The sequence below is a fragment of the Ovis canadensis genome, chromosome 3 (assembly GCF_042477335.2).
Source record: "Ovis canadensis isolate MfBH-ARS-UI-01 breed Bighorn chromosome 3, ARS-UI_OviCan_v2, whole genome shotgun sequence".
NCBI lineage: Eukaryota > Metazoa > Chordata > Mammalia > Artiodactyla > Bovidae > Ovis > Ovis canadensis.
This window is the reverse complement of record NC_091247.1, coordinates 193,741,794-193,754,012: the sequence shown is the minus strand read 5'-3', so window position 1 is coordinate 193,754,012 and position 12,219 is coordinate 193,741,794. Positions and strand designations below refer to the sequence as shown.

General features: G+C 37.7%; 1 protein-coding gene across 1 annotated transcript in view; it reads left to right on the top strand.

The window, feature by feature from the left end:
- The window catches only part of BMAL2 (basic helix-loop-helix ARNT like 2), a 101,683-nt gene that overhangs the window by 77,882 nt on the left and 11,582 nt on the right, over positions 1 to 12,219 (top strand). The window contains exons 11-14 of the mRNA XM_069581989.1: positions 327 to 433; positions 590 to 740; positions 2,713 to 2,771; positions 3,981 to 4,089. Of these exons, the coding sequence (XP_069438090.1) occupies positions 327 to 433; positions 590 to 740; positions 2,713 to 2,771; positions 3,981 to 4,089 (426 nt within the window). The remainder of the gene's footprint in view (positions 1 to 326; positions 434 to 589; positions 741 to 2,712; positions 2,772 to 3,980; positions 4,090 to 12,219) is intronic.

Here is a 12,219-nt window from a genome sequence, read left to right as displayed (position 1 = left end):
CTGTAACCAAATTGCAAACTTAAAATATCTCTTAGCCAGTGGTGCAGAAACCGTGCACGGCCTATGGCCACAGTTTTATTGGCACAGGGTGAGAATAGCATACTGTGGATTAGGTCAGTGGCCTCTGGAACAGCCTGGTGCCTGGGTGTCCATTCTGCTTTGCAGCTCTAATCTGGGTCAAGGGCAGCCAAAGGGAGCCCAGTGAAGCTAAGGGTTACTCATCTCCTGGTCCACTTTTCCACTGTCCTGATGATGTATGGAGAAACAATCCTCCAGAAGGGGATACATTCACCAATTCTGAACTTTACTTTTAATTTTAAAACTAGGGCAACAGCAATTTTAGGATATCTGCCTCAGGAACTCTTGGGAACTTCTTGTTATGAATATTTTCATCAGGATGACCATAGTAATTTGACTGACAAGCACAAAGCAGGTATGCCTTGAGTGGGGTTGCCTTTTAGTACTTTTTAATTATAGTTTCAACTCTTAATTTTTCATTCCTGTGAAATCTGGACCTTGAGTTAATCCTTAGAGGACTGACTTATACAGTGGTAAACTGTTATGCTGATTATTATCTTTTCTTGTTAAGTTCTACAGAGTAAAGAGAAAATATTTACAGATTCATACAAATTCAGAGCGAAAGATGGGTCTTTCGTAACTTTAAAAAGCCAGTGGTTTAGTTTCACAAATCCTTGGACCAAAGAACTGGAATATATTGTGTCTGTCAACACTGTAGTTTTGTAAGTAATATTTTATGTTGTTAAGACCTTTTTATTAATTTCAAATGAGTATCTTTGTTTCCCTCTTTTCATCTTGCTAAATCATTAAAACTATTTGATTCTCTGGCTCTATAACTTGAGTTAATGCCATTTGCAGCAACATGAGTAGACCTAGAGATTATCCTATTAAGTGAAGTAAGTCAGACAGAGAAAGACAAATATATGATGTCACTTACATATATTAATAGAATCTTAAAAATTATAAATATAGTAGAAACTAAACATTGTAAAGCAATTATACTCCAACTCAAAAAAATAAATTTTTTAAAAACATTCTCATCACAAGAATAAAAATTGTAACTATGTGTAATGACAGGTGTTAATTAGACTTTTGTGGTGAACATTTTTCAATATTTGCAAATATTAAATCATTATCTTGTATACCTGAAACTAATATAATATTATATGTGAATTATATCTCAATACAAAGTTGAGATTTTACCCTCCAAAAAATTAATTAAAGAATGACACAAATGAACTTATTTACACAACAGAAAGAGACTCACGTAGAAAACAAACTTATAGTTGCCAAAGAAGAAAGGGGGGGGAATAAATTGGGAATTGATGATTAATAGATACGAACTACTATATATAAAATAGATGAACAAGGACCTAGTATATCAGAGAGAACTATATTCAATATCTTTTAATTATCTATGATATAATGGAAAAGAAACTGAAAAAGAAAATATATATGTGTGTGTAATCACTTTGCTAAACACATGAATCATTGTAAATCAACTATACTTCAATTAAAAAAAGAACCCATGTGATCCCCTGGCTTTGTAATGTGAGTATATATTTTGTAACTTGAGTATATTTTATATATATATATATATATATATATATATATATATATATATATATATAAAATTCATTCACTGCTCATTTGTATTAGTTCTCAGAATTAAGCTAAATTTTGCCCTTTTGTAATAAATTCCTTTTGGCTTGGTATAAAATGTGACAGTAGATGCATTTATTCAGACAGTTTTTTCCTACCCTTCATGGCCTTCTTTTGTCCTTCCAAAAAACACTGTGGATGTGGCTTTAAACTGTTTATAATTGTAAGAAGGCTTCACTAGTGGCTCAAACGGTAAAGAATCCACCTGCAATGTGGCAGACCTGGGTTCGATCCCTGGCTTAGGAAGATCCCCTCGAGGAGGGCATGGCAACCCACTCCAATATTCTTCTCTAGAGAATCCCCATGGACAGAGGAGCCTGACAGGCTACAGTCCATGGGGTCGCAAAGACTCTTGTCAGACGCAACTGAGCAACTAAGCACACGAGCACGTAATTGTTAGAAGTCATTTTGGCCTCCACATCATTTTTTCATGTCCATCTTCTAAACTTTGGGACCACATATACTTGTGTAAAACTATTTGGCTGAGGGATAATAAGCAGAAATCCAGACCATTCACTCCCTTCCAAGCCCTGGTCTATGGCTATGTCAGCCTAAAGAAAAAGCCAGCTTTCCTTGATATGCTCAATATGCTAGCATGGCCCCACTCCAAGTATTATTTTTCTATGTTCTATTTGAAATTGCTATAAGGTTTTATCAATCCAATTCTATTTCCTTATCTAAAATATTTAGTTTTTTTAAAAGCCCCTCCAATCCTTAGTACCTGCAGTAAGTACTAATTACCCATCCTGATAATTCTATTACTCATCCCAATAATTCTTGCCTTCTTATCATTAGACTATGAACTGAGAATTTGTATCTGTGAGAACATATACATTACAGGGCAATATGGCATCTGGCAAAAGCCCTGGTACTTAGCACATCAATACCTCGGGATTGGTGGTAACGTTAACAATATGTGTATAAAACACTAATGGGTCAAGAACTGACCATTCAGATACACAGGGCTTAATGTAGTTGCTTTAACAGTTTCCTTCACCTTAGAAAATCACCTATGATGTTTCTGAATTCTAGGGGACATAGTGATGCTGGAGAAACATCATTGCTTCGTTGCAGCTCTCAGTCATCAGAAGGTAAGCTTAGTTTTAGGTGTGAAGACTTATTACTAAGAAAGGTATCCTCTTTATCTGTCTTGGAGAGGGAAAAATTTCTAAGTGAACTTGAAAAGATTTCAGTGGGTTGAGTTATCCTCATCAGAATTCCCACAGTACTTTGGTCACACTTCTGTTATAATCTTATATTGTATTGCAATAGGTTGTTCATTTAACTGGCTCACTCCTAGACTGTGAGTCGCTTAAGAGCAGAAATGGTGTTCTACTTATTATCAACCTCCAGCTGCTAGCATAGTTCCTTGTATATTAGAGCGCTCAAATGCCTGTTGGTCAAATTCATGAAAAGCACCAAGGGGAAGTTATTGCAGCTGTTCACCACAGGAATATGTTAATATTTTATTTGCATTAATTAATAAAAATTGACATATTAGGAAATATTAAAAGTAGAGTCATATTCAGCCATAAAAAAGAATGAAATATTGCCGTTTGCAGCAATATGGATGGACCTAGAGATTGTCATACTAAGTGAAGTAAGCCAGAGAAAGACAAATATGATATCACTTATAGGTGGGATCTAAAAAAAATAATACACATAAACATATTTACAAAACAGAAATAAACTCACAGACATAGAAAACAAATTTATGGTTACCACAGGGGAAATAGAGGGGTTGAGAGGGATAAATTAGGAGTATGGGATTAACAGATACACATAGCTACATGTAAAATAATAAGAATTTCATATATAGCACAGGGAACTATAGTCAATATCTTGAATAACCTATAATGGAAGAGAATCTGAAAAAGAATATATATATATATATATATATACATATATACATATATGTACAACTGAATCGCTTTGCTGTATACCTGGAACTAACAGTATTATAAATCAACTATACCTCAATAAAAGAAAAAAAAACAGTATTGCTCTGCCTTTAGTGTGGAGGTTAAAGTGTGAAGAAACTGTCTGTACTCAAGGGTTATAGGTCATGATTGACCTCTGAATGACTTCCCATATACTTAATTCACATCAGTCTTTATGAGCATCTTAAACCATTATGAGAATGTTTGTAAGGTAAGCATGAATGTTTCTAACATTTTAGGATGCAGCTGGTTTGTTTCTTTTAAAGAGGGAAATAGGAAATATATTTGAATTGAAAAAAATATATTGACCAAGTTATATACTTTTTTAAATCCTCAGTTGAATCTTTTGTTATGATTTAGGATCCTCTAGACAGTCTTTGATTAGTGTGCCTGGAACGTCTACGGAAATATTACTTGGTGCTGGTAGTATTGGAACAGAAGTTGCAAGCGAATTTCTGGACTTACAAAGGTAATGTTTGATTACTGTAAATACTTTCACAAGTAGAATCATCATCTTATTAACCATACAAATATTAAAAAATCAATAGCTTTCCTATATGCAAACAGTATCCAGTTTAATAACATAATGGAAGAGATCACTTTTATAGTAGCAACTTAGTTTGTAAAGTCCTTCCTAAACATCGCACAGAACCTGGAATTCATTAAGATAAAAATGGATAAATTTAATTGTATAAAAACTCAAACATAACTATAACCATTGTAATTAACAAGGTTAAAAGACAAATTATAAGCCATAGAAAATGTTTGTATTACAAAGGATAAAATACACTAACTATCTTAATATATGAAACTTTTGATTGTGTGGATCACAACAAACTGGAAAATTCTTAAAGAGATGGGAATACCAGACCACCTGACCTGCCTCCTGAGAAATCTGTATGCAGGTCAGTAAGCAACAGTTAGAACTGGACATGGAACAGGAGACTGGTTCCAAATTGGGAAAGGAGTACGTCAAGGCTGTATATTGTCACCCTGCTTATTTTACTTACATGCAGAGTACATCATGAGAAATGCTGGACTGGATGAAGCACAAGCTGGAATCAAGATTGCTGGGAGAGATATCAATAACCTCAGATATGCAGATGACACTACCCTTATTGCAGAAAGTGAAGAGGAACTAAAAAGCCTCTTGATGAAAGTAAAAGAGAAGAGTGAAAAAGTTGGCTTAAAGCTCAACACTGCAGATGGTGACTACAGCAATGAAATTAGAAGATGCTTGCTCCTTGTAAGAAAAGCTATGACCAACCTAGACAGCATATTTTGAGCATTACTTTGCTAGAACGTAAGATGAGTGCAATTGTGTTGTAGTTTGACCATCCTTTGGCATTGCCTTTCTTTGGGATTGGAATGAAAACTGACCTCTTCCAGTCCTGTGGCCACTGCTGAGTTTGCCAAATTTGCTGGCATACTGAGTGCAGCACTTTCACAGCATCATCTTTCAGGATTTGAAATAGCTCCACTGGAATTCCATCACCTTCACTAGCTTTGTTCGTAGTGATGCTTTCTAAGGCCCACTTGACTTCACATTCCAGAATGTTTGGCTCTAGGTGAATGATCACACCATCGTGATTATCTTGGTCTTGAAGATCTTTTTTGTACAGTTCTTCTGTGTATTCTTGCCACCTCTTCGTAATGTCTTCTGCTTCTGTTATGTCTATACCATTTCTGTCCTTTATCGAGCCCATCTTTGCATGAAATGTTCCCTTGGTATCTATAATTTTCTTGAAGAGATCTCTAGTCTTTCCCATTCTGTTGTTTTCCTCTATTTCTTTGCACTGATCGCTGAGGAAGGCTTTCTTATCTCTCCTTGCTATTCTTTGGAACTCTGCATTCAGATGCTTATATCTTTCCTTTTCTCCTTTGCTTTTCACCTCTCTTCTTTTCACAGCTATTTGTAAGGCCTCCTCAGACAGCCATTTTGCTTTTTTGCATTTCTTTTCCATGGGGATGGTCTTGATCCCTGTCTCCTGTACAATGTCACAAACCTCATTCCATAGTTCATCAGGCACTCTATCTATCAGATCTAGGCCCTTAAATCTATTTGTCACTTCCACTGTATAATCATAAGGGATTTGATTTAGGTCATACCTGAATGGTCTAGTGGTTTTCCCTACTTTCTTCAATTTAAGTCTGAATTTGGCAATAAGGCTTTCATGATCTGAGCCACAGTCAGCTCCCGGTCTTGTTTTTGCTGACTGTATGGAGCTTCTCCATCTTTGGCTGCAAAGAATATAATCAATCTGATTTCGGTGTTGACCGTCTGGTGATGTCCATGTGTAGAGTCTTCTCTTGTGTTGTTGGAAGGGAGTGTTTGCTATGACCAGTGCATTTTCTTAACAAAACTCTGTTAGCCTTTGGCCTGCTTCATTCTGTATTCCAAGGCCAAATTTGCCTGTTACTCCAGGTGTTTCCTGACTTCCAACTTTTGCATTCCATGCATGTAAGAAGACTCTTGTGAGTCCCTTGGACTGCAAGGAGATCCAGCCAGTCCATCCTAAAGGAGATCAGTCCTGGGTGTTCATTGGAAGGACTGATGGCTGAGGCTGAAACTCCAATACTTTGGCCACCTCATGCAAAGTGTTGACTCATTGGGATGGATTGGGGGCAGGAGGAGAAGGGGACAACAGAGGATGAGATGGCTGGATGGCATCACCAACTCTATGCACATGAGTTTGGGTGAACTCTGGGAGTTGGTGATGGACAGGGAGGCCTGGCGTGCTGCGATTCATGGTGTCACAAAGAGTTGGACGTGACTGAGTGACGGAACTGAACTGAACTGAACTGAGACAGCATATTAAAAAGCAGAGACATTGCTTTGCCAACAAAGGTCCGTCTAGTCAAAGCGATGGTTTTTCCAGTAGTCATGTGTGGATGTGAGAGTTGGACTATAAAGAAAGCTGAGTGCCAAAGAATCAATACTTTTGAACTGTGGTGTTGGAGAAGACTCTTGAGAGTCTCTTGGACTGCAAGGAGATCCAACCAGTCCATCCTAAAGGAAATTAGTCCTGAATATTCACTGGAAGGACTGATGCTGAAGCTGAAACTCCAATACTTTGGCCACCTGATGCTCAGAACTGACTCATTGGAAAAGACCCTGATGCTGGGAAAGATTGAAGGCAGGAGAAGGGGACTACAGAAGATGAAATGGTTGGATGGCATCACCAACTCGATGGATATGAGTTTGAGTAAACTCCGGGAGGTGGTGATGGACAGGGAGGCCTGGTGTGCTGCAGTCCATGGGGTCACAGAGAGTCAGACATGACTGAGCGACTGAACTTAACTGATGAAGAATTTTATAGTATAAAGTTATTGAATGTTATATTAAACTTTATATATCATAAATTTTATATAATTTTATATTTAAAACTTTATGGGTAGTATAAAGAATACAGTTGTCAAGGAAGTTTTAAAAATAGCTCCATATTTTAAAAAAAGTTGGAGAGTAGACTTGAAAAAAAAAATGGCAAAAAAAAATGCAAAAAGATCCATGCTGCACTTGTCTACAGTAGGGATTTAAATATTTATCATAACCACAACTTATTATGGTGTATCCATACAATGTTATACTTTGCAACAGTTAAATATTAGGTAGCTCTATTTATGCTAAAATGGAAAGAACCTTATATGGTTAATAGAAAAAAAGCACAGAAATAGAACAAAAGAATAGTGTTATGGGCTTCCCTGGTGGCTCAGACAGTAAAACACCTGCCTGTAATGCAAGAGACCTGGGTTTGATTTCTGGGTCAGGAAGATCCCCTGGAGAAGGAAATGGCAACCCAATCCAGTTCTCTTGCCTGGAAAATTCCATGGAGAGAGGAGCCTGGTAGGCGTTAGTCCATGGAATTGCAAAGAGTCAGACAGAACCGAGCAGCTTCACTTTCACTTTCATAAGAAAGAAAACATGTGTGGATATATGTGAATATGCATATATGCAGGCCCATAATTACTCATCTAGGCAGGTTTTAAATAAATTTTGAACTCAGAATTTCCTTAGATTTTAGAAAAATAATGTTTTGGAATTCAAGTTTTAAGAGATAGTTATCAGTTCAGTTCAGTTCAGTCGCTCAGTCGTGTCCGACTCTTTGCGACCCCATGAATCGCAGCACGCCAGGTCTCCCTGTCCATCACCATCTCCCGGAGTTCACTCAGACTCACGTCCATCGAGTCCGTGATGCCACCAAACCATCTCATCCTCGGTCGTCCCCTTCTCCTCCTGCCCCCAATCCCTCCCAGCATCAGAGTCTTTTCCAATGAGTCAACTCTTCGCATGAGGTGGCCAAAGTACTGGAGCTTCAGCTTCAGCATCATTCCTTCCAAAGAAATCCCAGGGCTGATCTCCTTTAGAATGGACTGGTTGGATCTCCTTGCAGTCCAAGGGACTCTCAAGAGTCTTCTCTAACACCACAGTTCAAAAGCATCAGTTCTTCAGCGCTCAGCCTTCTTCACAGTCCAACTCTCACATCCGTACATGACCACAGGAAAAACCATAGCCTTGACTAGACGGACCTTAGTCGGCAAAGTAATGTCTCTGCTTTTGAATATGCTATCTAGGTAGGTCATAACTTTTCTTCCAAGGAGTAAGCATCTTTTAATTTCATGGCTGCAATCACCATCTTCAGTGATTGTGGAGCCCCCCAAAATAAAATCTGACACTGTTTCTACTGTTTCCCCATCTATTTCCCATGAAGTGATGGGACCAGATGCCATGATCTTTGTTTTCTGAATGTTGAGCTTTAAGCCAACTTTTTTGCTCTCCACTTTCACTTTCATCAAGAGGCTTTTTAGCTCCTCTTCACTTTGTGCCATAAGGGTGGTGTCATCTGCATATCTGATGTTATTGATATTTCTCCCGACAATCTTGATTCCAGCTTGTGTTTCTTCCAGTCCAGCATTTCTCATGATGTACTCTGCATAGAAGTTAAATAAGCAGGGTGACAATATACAGCCTTGACGTACTCCTTTTCCTATTTGGAACCAGTCTGTTTTTCCATGTCCAGTTCTAACTGTTGCTTCCTGACCTGCATATAGGTTTCTCAAGAGGCAGGTTAGGTGGCCTGGTATTCCCATCTCTCAGAATTTTCCACAGTTTATTGTGATCCACACAGTCAAAGGCTTTGGCATAGTCAAGAAAGCAGAAATAGATGTTTTTCTGGAACTCTCTTCCTTTTTCCATGATCCAGCGCATGTTGGCAATTTGATCTCTGGTTCCTCTGCCTTTTCTAAAACCAGCTTGAACATCAGGGAGTTCATGGTTCACGTATTGCTGAAGCCTGGCTTGGAGAATTTTGAGCATTACTTTACTAGCATGTGAGATGAGTGCAATTGTGTGGTAGTTTGATCATCCTTTGGCATTGCCTTTCTTCGGGATTGGAATGAAAACTGACCTTTTCTAGTCCTGTGGCCACTGCTGAGTTTGCCAAATTTGCTGGCATATTGTGTGCAGTACTTTCACAGCATCATCTTTCAGGATTTGAAACAGCTCAACTGGAATTCCATCACCTCCACTAGCTGTGTTCATAGTGATGCTTTCTAAGGCCCACTTGATTTCACATTCCAAGATGTATGACTCTAGATTAGTGATCACATCATCATGATTATCTGGATCATGAAGATCTTTTTTTACAGTTCTTCCGTGTATTCTTGCCACCTCTTCTTAATATCTTCTGCTTCTGTTAGGTCCATACCATTTCTGTCCTTTATCGAGCCCATCTTTGCATGAAATGTTCCCTTGGTATCTATAATTTTCTTGAAGAAATCTCTAGTCTTTCCCATTCTGTTGTTTTCCTCTATTTCTTTGCATTGATCACTGAAGAAGGCTTTCTTATCTCTCTTTGCTATTCTTTGGAACTCTGCATTCAGATGCTTGTATCTTTCCTTTTCTCCTTTGCTTTTCACTTCTCTTCTTTTCACAGCTATTTGTAAGGCCTCCTCAGACAGCCATTTTGCTTTTTTGCATTTCTTTTCCATGGGGATGGTCTTGATCCCTGTCTTCTGTACAATGTCACAAACCTCATTCCATAGTTCATCAGGCACTCTATCAGATCTAGGCCCTTAAATCTATTTGTCACTTCCACTGTATAATCATAAGGGATTTGATTTAAGTCATACCAGAAAACAGCTATATCATGGCAGTACCCCATAAAAATTAATTCAATATTTCTCCAGTGAGAAGTATTTACAGATTAAGTGGTGAAGTGTCTAGGAGGAAAGGGGAAGTATGAGTTTGGGTTAAATACATTTAACAAGATTAGGAAAGGACAGTTTTTAAAAATTAATTTATTTTTAAATGAAACAAGGATGAATATTTTTAATGACAAAAGGTACAATACACAATGGAAATAGACATCATAAACCATTAGACATCTAACAACAAAGAAACAAAGAACTTAAAGCAAAAATCAGAAGAAAAAGATATATAATCAGCAGCCACAGCCACCCATGTTGCTTCCCTGATTCATGGTTGTGAGTGCTCTGGACTTGGTGCCTCTGGAGGGAATGGCCAATGGGCCTGCATCTCAAGTCTGTGTGATTTGAGGCTGGGCTGCTGTGGCTGCCTCCTTCTGGTGCCTGGGCCACCCTGATAAGCAAGGCTAGGGCAAATCAGGTTGACCAGCACACGTCTGGATATCATGGCTGGGGAGGATGGGAGGAGGCCGAGGGGATCATGTCCAGGAGGAAACTCCACCTCTCCACCACTGAACGTATCATCAAAGAGATCAAGCCCTGAGCCTTTGGAGTGGGAGCACTGATTCCAAGACCCTAGACTACCAGAGAATTAACCCTAGAGAGTATCAAATAGTGAGAACTCACACAAAGGAAACCACTTGAATACAAGACCCAGCATCACCCAACTACCAGTAGCACCCTGTGCAGGACACCTCATATAAACAATAAACAAAGCAAAATACAAACCAAATCATCAGTAGACAGGATTACCACCTCACTCAGCCTTGCCCATCAGAGGAAAAACAAACAAGCAAACAAACAAAAACTCAGCACAAATCTCACCCTATAGGAAGCTTACACAAACTATTGGACCAAACTTACCAGGGCCAAAAGGAAGAAAGAATTCAGCCTTGAAGACTGGAAAAAGGAGACCCCAAACACAGTAAGTTAAAAAAAAGATAATGAAAAGGCAGAAAAATATTACACAAATGAAGGAACAAACTAGAAACACAGAAATCCAAATATTTGAAGAGGAAATATGCAAACTACCTGAAAAAGAATTCAGAATAATGATAGTAAAGATGATCAAAAACCTTGAAAACAAAATGGAGAAAATGCAAGAATCAATTAACAAAAACCTAGAAGAATTAAAGAATAAACATACAGAGACAAACAATTACTGAAATTAAAAATACTCTAGAATGGACCAATAGCAGAATATCTGAAGAATTGAGGATAGTCTCAGAAACGTCTGGGACAATATCAAACACACCAACATTAGAATAATAGGGGTCCCAGAAGAAGAAGAGAAAAAGAAGGGGTATGAGAAAATGTTTGAAGAGATTATAGTTGAAAATTTCCCTAACATGGAAAAGAAAATAGTCAGTCAAGTCCAAGAGACACAAAGACTCCCATACAGGATAAACCCAAGAAGAAATACACCACAACACATACTAAAACAGACAAAGGCTAAACACACAAAGAAAGAATATTAAAAGCAGTAAGGGAAAAGCAACAAAGTAACATACAAGGGAAATCCCATATGCTTAACAGCTGATCTTTCAGCAGAAACTGCAGGCCAGAAGGGAATGGCAGGATATATTTAAAGTATTGAAAGGGGAAAAATCTACAACCAAGATTACTGTGCCCATCAAGGACCTCATTCAAAATTGATGGAGAAATCAAAAGCTTTTCAGACAAGCAAAAGTTAAGAAAATTCAGTACCACCAAACCAGCTTTACAACAAATGTTAAACAGACTTACATAATCAAGAGATACAAGAGAAGAGAAAGATCTACAGAAACAAACCCCAAACAATTGAGAAAATGGAAATAGGAACATATATATCAATAATTATTTTAAATGTAAGTGGATTAAATGCTCCAACCAAAAGACACAGACTGGCTGAATGGATACAAAAACAAAACCCATATATATGCTGTCTACAAGAAACCCACTTCAGACCTAAAGACATATATAGACTGAAAATGAGAAGATGGAAAAATATATTCCATGCAAATGGGAAGCAAGAGAAAGCTGGAGTAGCAACCCTCATATCAGACAAAATAGACCTTAAAATAAAGAAGATTACAAGAGATAAGGAAGGACAATACATAATGATCAAGGTATCAATCCAAGAGGAAAACATAACAATTGTAAATATCTATGCACCTATATCCTTAACAAAATTTTAGCAAACAGAATTCTGCAACACATCAAAAAGCTCATACACCATAATCAAGTTGGGTTTATTCCAGGGATGCAAGGATTCTTCAATATATGCAAATCAATCAATGTGATATACTATATTAACAAATTGAAAGATAAAAACCATATGATAATCTCAATAGATGTAGAAAAGGCCTTTGACAAAATTCAGCACCTATTTATGGTTAAAACTACCCCCAAAAAA